This window comes from Oncorhynchus mykiss, chromosome 13 (genome assembly GCF_013265735.2).
Source record: "Oncorhynchus mykiss isolate Arlee chromosome 13, USDA_OmykA_1.1, whole genome shotgun sequence".
NCBI lineage: Eukaryota > Metazoa > Chordata > Actinopteri > Salmoniformes > Salmonidae > Oncorhynchus > Oncorhynchus mykiss.
The window spans coordinates 2,003,266-2,011,553 of NC_048577.1; the positions used below are offsets into that span (position 1 = coordinate 2,003,266).

The window sequence follows — 8,288 nt, forward strand, 5'->3', positions numbered from 1 at the left end:
ACTCGCTGCCGGCCACACAGACTCCTCCCAGAAACAACAGACCTACACTCATTATGGGGAATATACTGGAGGCTCTCACTGCTCCTTCAACACACACACAGAGACACACAGACACACACACACACACACACACACACACACACACACACACACACACACACACACACACACACACAGAGAGAGAAAAGTCAAAATTACACTCAAAATTCAGTATGTGTTAAGTGTGTGTGTCTCTCTCTCTGTGTGTGTGTGTGTGTGTCTCTCTCTCCGTGTGTGTGTGTCTCTGTCTCTGTGTGTGTGTCTGTGTGTGTGTGTGTGTGTGTACTCACTCAGTAGGTATTCTGCAGCATCCTGCTCATAGTCTGCATCCTCGAGGAAATAATCAATTTCTTTACACACCCCTGTGAACGTCCCTACACAGAGAACAGAGGTGTTCAGGGGGTTTCTCTACACAGAGAACAGAGGTGTTCAGGGGGTTTCTCTACACAGAGAACAGAGGTGTTCAGGGGGTTTCTCTACACAGAGAACAGAGGTGTTCAGGGGGTTTCTCTACACAGAGAACAGAGGTGTTCAGGGGGTTTCTCTACACAGAGAACAGAGGTGTTCAGGGGGTTTCTCTACACAGAGAACAGAGGTGTTCAGGGGGTTTCTCTACACAGAGAACAGAGGTGTTCAGGGGGTTTCTCTACACAGAGAACAGAGGTGTTCAGGGGGTTTCTCTACACAGAGAACAGAGGTGTTCAGGGGGTTTCTCTACACAGACAACAGAGGTGTTCAGGGGGTTTCTCTACACAGAGAACAGAGGTGTTCAGGGGGTTTCTCTACACAGAGAACAGAGGTGTTCAGGGGGTTTCTCTACACAGAGAACAGAGGTGTTCAGGGGGTTTCTCTACACAGAGAACAGAGGTGTTCAGGGGGTTTCTCTACACAGAGAACAGAGGTGTTCAGGGGGTTTCTCTACACAGAGAACAGAGGTGTTCAGGGGGTTTCTCTACACAGAGAACAGAGGTGTTCAGGGGGTTTCTCTACACAGAGAACAGAGGTGTTCAGGGGGTTTCTCTACACAGAGAACAGAGGTGTCCAGGGGGTTTCTCTACACAGAGAACAGAGGTGTTCAGGGGGTTTCTCTACACAGAGAACAGAGGTGTTCAGGGGGTTTCTCTACACAGAGAACAGAGGTGTTCAGGGGGTTTCTCTACACAGAGAACAGAGGTGTTCAGGGGGTTTCTCTACACAGAGAACAGAGGTGTTCAGGGGGTTTCTCTACACAGAGAACAGAGGTGTTCAGGGGGTTTCTCTACACAGAGAACAGAGGTGTTCAGGGGGTTTCTCTACACAGAGAACAGAGGTGTTCAGGGGGTTTCTCTACACAGAGAACAGAGGTGTTCAGGGGGTTTCTCTACACAGAGAACAGAGGTGTTCAGGGGGTTTCTCTACACAGAGAACAGAGGTGTCCAGGGGGTTTCTCTACACAGAGAACAGAGGTGTTCAGGGGGTTTCTCTACACAGAGAACAGAGGTGTTCAGGGGGTTTCTCTACACAGAGAACAGAGGTGTTCAGGGGGTTTCTCTACACAGAGAACAGAGGTGTTCAGGGGGTTTCTCTACACAGAGAACAGAGGTGTTCAGGGGGTTTCTCTACACAGAGAACAGAGGTGTTCAGGGGGTTTCTCTACACAGAGAACAGAGGTGTTCAGGGGGTTTCTCTACACAGAGAACAGAGGTGTTCAGGGGGTTTCTCTACACAGAGAACAGAGGTGTTCAGGGGGTTTCTCTACACAGAGAACAGAGGTGTTCAGGGGGTTTCTCTACACAGAGAACAGAGGTGTTCAGGGGGTTTCTCTACACAGAGAACAGAGGTGTTCAGGGGGTTTCTCTACACAGAGAACAGAGGTGTTCAGGGGGTTTCTCTACACAGAGAACAGAGGTGTTCAGGGGGTTTCTCTACACAGAGAACAGAGGTGTTCAGGGGGTTTCTCTACACAGAGAACAGAGGTGTTCAGGGGGTTTCTCTACACAGACAACAGAGGTGTTCAGGGGGTTTCTCTACACAGAGAACAGAGGTGTTCAGGGGGTTTCTCTACACAGAGAACAGAGGTGTTCAGGGGGTTTCTCTACACAGAGAACAGAGGTGTTCAGGGGGTTTCTCTACACAGAGAACAGAGGTGTTCAGGGGGTTTCTCTACACAGAGAACAGAGGTGTTCAGGGGGTTTCTCTACACAGAGAACAGAGGTGTTCAGGGGGTTTCTCTACACAGAGAACAGAGGTGTTCAGGGGGTTTCTCTACACAGAGAACAGAGGTGTCCAGGGGGTTTCTCTACACAGAGAACAGAGGTGTCCAGGGGGTTTCTCTACACAGAGAACAGAGGTGTTCAGGGGGTTTCTCTACACAGAGAACAGAGGTGTTCAGGGGGTTTCTCTACACAGAGAACAGAGGTGTTCAGGGGGTTTCTCTACACAGAGAACAGAGGTGTTCAGGGGGTTTCTCTACACAGAGAACAGAGGTGTTCAGGGGGTTTCTCTACACAGAGAACAGAGGTGTTCAGGGGGTTTCTCTACACAGAGAACAGAGGTGTTCAGGGGGTTTCTCTACACAGAGAACAGAGGTGTTCAGGGGGTTTCTCTACACAGAGAACAGAGGTGTCCAGGGGGTTTCTCTACACAGAGAACAGAGGTGTTCAGGGGGTTTCTCTACACAGAGAACAGAGGTGTTCAGGGGGTTTCTCTACACAGAGAACAGAGGTGTTCAGGGGGTTTCTCTACACAGAGAACAGAGGTGTTCAGGGGGTTTCTCTACACAGAGAACAGAGGTGTTCAGGGGGTTTCTCTACACAGAGAACAGAGGTGTTCAGGGGGTTTCTCTACACAGAGAACAGAGGTGTTCAGGGGGTTTCTCTACACAGAGAACAGAGGTGTTCAGGGGGTTTCTCTACACAGAGAACAGAGGTGTTCAGGGGGTTTCTCTACACAGAGAACAGAGGTGTTCAGGGGGTTTCTCTACACAGAGAACAGAGGTGTTCAGGGGGTTTCTCTACACAGAGAACAGAGGTGTTCAGGGGGTTTCTCTACACAGAGAACAGAGGAGTTCAGGGGGTTTCTCTACACAGAGAACAGAGGTGTTCAGGGGGTTTCTCTACACAGCCCTCTGAACGTCCCTACACAGAGAACATGTATATAGTACTAATATTACTACATACATTAAACATATTATAACATATTTATATAGTACTAATATTACTACATACAGGTATTCATCCAACATACTATAATATATATATATATAGTACTAATATTACTACATACATTAAACATACTATGATATATATATATATATATATATATATATATATATATAGTACTAGTGTTACTACATACATTAAACATACTATGATATATATATATATATAGTACTAGTGTTACTACATACATTAAACATACTATAACATATACATAGTACAAATACTACTACATACAGGTATACATCTCAGCATACTATAAAATATATATAGTACTACATACAGGTATACATACATACTATAACATACAGTGGGGAGAACAAGTATTTGCTACACTGCCGATTTTGCAGGTTTTCCTACTTACAAAGCATGTAGAGGTCTGTAAAAAAAAATTATCTGCTCTGATCAACTGCCAGGTCAGAGCAGAGCAGAGCCTGACCAACTGCCAGGTCAGAGCAGAGCCTGACCAACTGCCAGGTCAGAGCAGAGCAGAGCCTGACCAACTGCCAGGTCAGAGCAGAGCAGAGCCTGACCAACTGCCAGGTCAGAGCAGAGCCTGACCAACTGCCAGGTCAGAGCAGAGCCTAACCAACTGCCAGGTCAGAGCAGAGCAGAGCCTGACCAACTGCCAGGTCAGAGTAGAGCCTGACCAACTGCCAGGTCAGAGCAGGGCCTGACCAACTGCCAGGTCAGAGCAGAGCCTGACCAACTGCCAGGTCAGAGCAGGGCCTGACCAACTGCCAGGTCAGAGCAGAGCAGAGCCTGGCCAACTGCCAGGTCAGAGCAGAGCCTGACCAACTGCCAGGTCAGGGCAGAGCAGAGCCTAACCAACAGGTCAGGTCAGAGCAGAGCCTGGCCAACTGTCAGGTCAGAGCAGAGCCTGACCAACTGCCAGGTCAGAGCAGAGCCTGACCAACTGCCAGGTCAGAGCAGAGCAGAGCCTGACCAACTGCCAGGTCAGAGCAGAGCAGAGCCTGACCAACTGCCAGGTCAGAGCAGAGCCTGACCAACTGCCAGGTCAGAGCAGAGCAGAGCCTGACCAACTGCCAGGTCAGGGCAGAGCAGAGCCTGACCAACTGCCAGGTCAGAACAGAGCCTGACCAACTGCCAGGTCAGGGCAGAGCAGAGCCTGACCAACTGCCAGGTCAGAACAGAGCCTGGCCAACTGCCAGGTCAGGGCAGAGCCTGACCAACTGCCAGGTCAGAACAGAGCACTAACAGTCCTGGAGAGATCTTCCCCAGGGGGCTGTCAACTGTTCAATGGTCCTCAATACACAGCCACACACACACACACACACACACACACACACACACACACACACACACACACACACACACACACACACACACACACACACACACACACACACACACACACACACACACACACACACACACACACACACACACCATTGATGTCCTTTAACAGGGTGTCCACTCATTAAACCACTTTAATGTTTAACAGATAGAGAGAGGTCAGTGTGTGTGTGTGTGTGTGTGTGTGTGTGTGTGTGTGTGTGTGTGTGTGTGTGTGTGTGTGTGTGTGTGTGTGAGAATAGACAAAATACCAGAGGGTGCTTTCTCAAAACACGACAAGTGTCTTCAAGGCCATTTTCAATCTCTCCTGGTCTTTAATCAAGCCGAGGACCATTGTCCCTAAGAGCTCCAAAGTAACCTTCCTAAATGACTATCGCCCTGCCCCCACTCACATCTGTAATTATGAAGTGCTTTGAAAGGCTGGTCATGACACACGTCATCATCCTAGACACCCAGACCCACTTCAATTCTGATACCGCCTCAACAGATCCACAGAGGATGCAATCTGACTCCACACCCACCTGGACAAGAGGGGAACCGACAGATCCAGAGAGGATGCAATCTGAATCCACACCCACCTGGACAAGAGGGGAACCAACAGATCCACAGAGGATGCAATCTGAATCCACACCCACCTGGACAAGAGGGGAACCACTACTAAAGAACACCAATAATAAGAAGAGACTTTCTTGGGCCAAGAAACATGAGCAATGGACATTAGACCGGTGGAAATTTGGACTCTGACGAGTCCAAATATGAGATTTGGTTCCAACGAGAGAGAGAGAGACAGACAGTGAGAGAGAGAGAGACAGAGAGAGAGAGACAGACAGCGAGAGAGAGAGAGACAGCGAGAGAGAGAGAGAGAGAGACAGAGAGAGAGAGACAGACAGCGAGAGAGAGAGAGACAGCGAGAGAGAGAGAGAGAGACAGTGAGAGAGAGAGAGAGAAGATTCTGCAGCGATACACCATTCCATCTGTTTAGTGGGACTATCATTTGTTTTTCAACAGGACAATGACCCCAAAACACACCAGGCTGTGGGCTTTTTGGCCAAGCAGAGTGATGGAGTGTTGCATCAGATGACCTGGCCGCCACAATCCCCCGACCTCAACCCAATTGAGATGGTTTGGGATGAGTTGGACTGCAGAGTGAAGGAAAAGCAGCAAACAAGTATTCACCATATGTGGGAACTACTTCAAGACTGTTGAAAAATCATTCCAGGTGAAGCTGGTTGAGAGAATGCCAAGAGTGTGCAAAGCTGTCATCAAGACAAAAAGGTGGCTACTTTGAAGAATCTCAAATAAAAAATATATTTAGATTTGTTTAACACTTTTTTGGTTACTACATGATTCCGTATGTGTTATTTCATAGTTTTAGTGTCTTCACTATTATTCTACAATGTAGAAAATAGTAAAAATAAAGAAAAACCCTGGAATGAGTAGATGTGTACAAACTTTTGACTTCATCTGTTTATTATTTATTTTTAATTTTCAAAAAAATATATGTTTAAACTGTTTTCGCTTTGTCATTATGGGTTATTTTGTGTAGATTGCTGAATACATTTTTAAAATATTTTTTTAGAATGAGGCTGTAACGTAACATGGAAAAAAGTTCAGCGGTCTGAATATCTTCCGAAGGCGCCGTATAGTTATATATAGATTACAAATGTTAGAGCGCGCGCACACACACCACACGAACGTTTAAAACTCTTAACCAAAAGATCCAATCAAATCGACACTTAAAACTGACCCAAACTGCTATAGTTGTACTTTAAACCCGTAACCAAAAAGATCCAATCAAATCAATCAAAACAAACAACCGGGTTATTAACGGTCACCTTCGAGACAACAGGTGCGCCAGAGCCCGGAGTGAGTCATCACCACCTCGTTCTTGCGGATGGTCTCGTTGTCATGGAGCGACGTCTTGGACCGGCAGACGCCCCGGGAGTACAGCCAGTAGTCCGTTCCCACTGCGATGGTCATCAGGCTGAACGCTATGAAGGATAACGCCGTGGTGACCAGCATCAGCGCTCCCCGGTTACACAACTTCATCACGGCGAAGGAAGTTACGGTCCGCTGCGCGCCTTCATTAAAGGCTTTCTGTACTTCGTTTATAGTCCAGGCTTCATAACAGCGTCAGTGGGAGTTTCTAGTTTCACAACAATTTTTAATCCTTCTTCATCTCCTCTTTCTTACGGTTTATTAGTTAAAAGTCCCAGGCATCCTCTTCTTTAGAGGGACGGATGGAAATGAGTGACTCCGTCATCCTCACTCAGAGACAGAATGTGAAGCTCTAAGTCCAGAGTGGGAGGTGCCTTGGAGAGGTCCACTTCCTGTATATTCATCATGATTGGTTTGGAGAGGTCCACTTCCTGTATATTAATCATGATTGGTTTGGAGAGGTCCACTTCCTGTATATTCATCATGATTGGTTTGGAGAGGTCCACTTCCTGTATATTAATCATGATTGGTTTGGAGAGGTCCACTTCCTGTATATTAATCATTATTGATTTGGAGAGGTCCACTTCCTGTATATTAATCATTATTGATTTGGAGAGGTCCACTTCCTGTATATTAATCATTATTGATTTGGAGAGGTCCACTTCCTGTATATTAATCATTATTGATTTGGAGAGGTCCACTTCCTTGCATGAATCATTATTGGTTTAAATATATATATATATATATATATATTTTTAGGGATTGATGTGTCATGAAAGAGCTAAAAACTCATCCCGGTGAGGGTCCACTCTCCAGTTTAACACTCTGTGTGTCTTTACAGTGTAACAGCATCCCGGTGAGGGTCCACTCTCCAGTTTAACACTCTGTGTGTCTTTACAGTGTAACAGCATCCCGGTGAGGGTCCACTCTCCAGTTGAACACTCTGTGTGTCTTTACAGTGGAACAGCATCCCGGTGAGGGTCCACCCTCCAGTTGAACACTCTGTGTGTCTTTACAGTGGAACAGCATCCCGGTGAGGGTCCACCCTCCAGTTGAACACTCTGTGTGTCTTTACAGTGGAACAGCATCCCGGTGAGGGTCCACCCTCCAGTTTAACACTCTGTGTGTCTTTACAGTGGAACAGCATCCCGGCGAGGGTCCACTCTCCAGTTTAACACTCTGTGTGTCTTTACAGTGGAACAGCATCCCGGGACTGCCAACATCTCTCCTCTTCTGTCAGCTCTGACAACACCGTTACCGTTTCTGTCTTGTCAGACCCATTCACAGCCTGTCTCTCACTCACACACTCACACTCACACACACACACACACACACACACACACACACACACACACACACACACACACACACACACACACACACACATCAAACTCACCACAAACGGACTCAGCGCTTTAGATAGAAAGACGACATGTTAAATAAATTAACCTTTTTATCCAGGTCCCTTTTGAACAAAAATAGATGTTGTTATCTGTAAGGCTGGATATCCTAGATAAATTAAGGTTTGAGAAGTGAGAACACAAAACTGCCACAGTCCAGTTCTGTCTGGGAGAGTGAAGCTGCTGCTCTGCCTCCATTGTGTGGTCTCTGTTGTGTGATCTCTGTTGTGTGGTCTCTGTTGTGTGGTCTCTGTTGTGTGGTCTCTGTTGCGTGGTCTCTGTTGCGTGGTCGCTGTCCTCTTCTCCCATCTCCCCTCTCCCGTCTCCTCCCATCCCCGTATAGAGCCTGATTAAACAGCATGATTATTACACAGGTGCACCTTGTGCTGGGGGGGGG

At 47.1% G+C, this 8,288-nt stretch overlaps 1 protein-coding gene across 1 annotated transcript in view; it reads right to left on the bottom strand.

Annotated features, from left to right (window-relative positions):
* LOC118938506 (voltage-dependent calcium channel gamma-3 subunit-like) overlaps positions 1-7,463 on the bottom strand; it is an 8,180-nt gene extending 717 nt beyond the window's left edge. Inside the window, exons 1-3 of the mRNA XM_036942546.1 lie at positions 6,389-7,463; positions 330-413; positions 1-24 (exon numbers count right to left, since the gene is read on the bottom strand). The exon at positions 1-24 is cut by the window's left edge and continues 57 nt beyond it. Of these exons, the coding sequence (XP_036798441.1) occupies positions 1-24; positions 330-413; positions 6,389-6,602 (322 nt within the window). The 5' untranslated portion in view covers positions 6,603-7,463. The remainder of the gene's footprint in view (positions 25-329; positions 414-6,388) is intronic.
* Between the last annotated feature and the right edge of the window lie 825 nt (positions 7,464-8,288).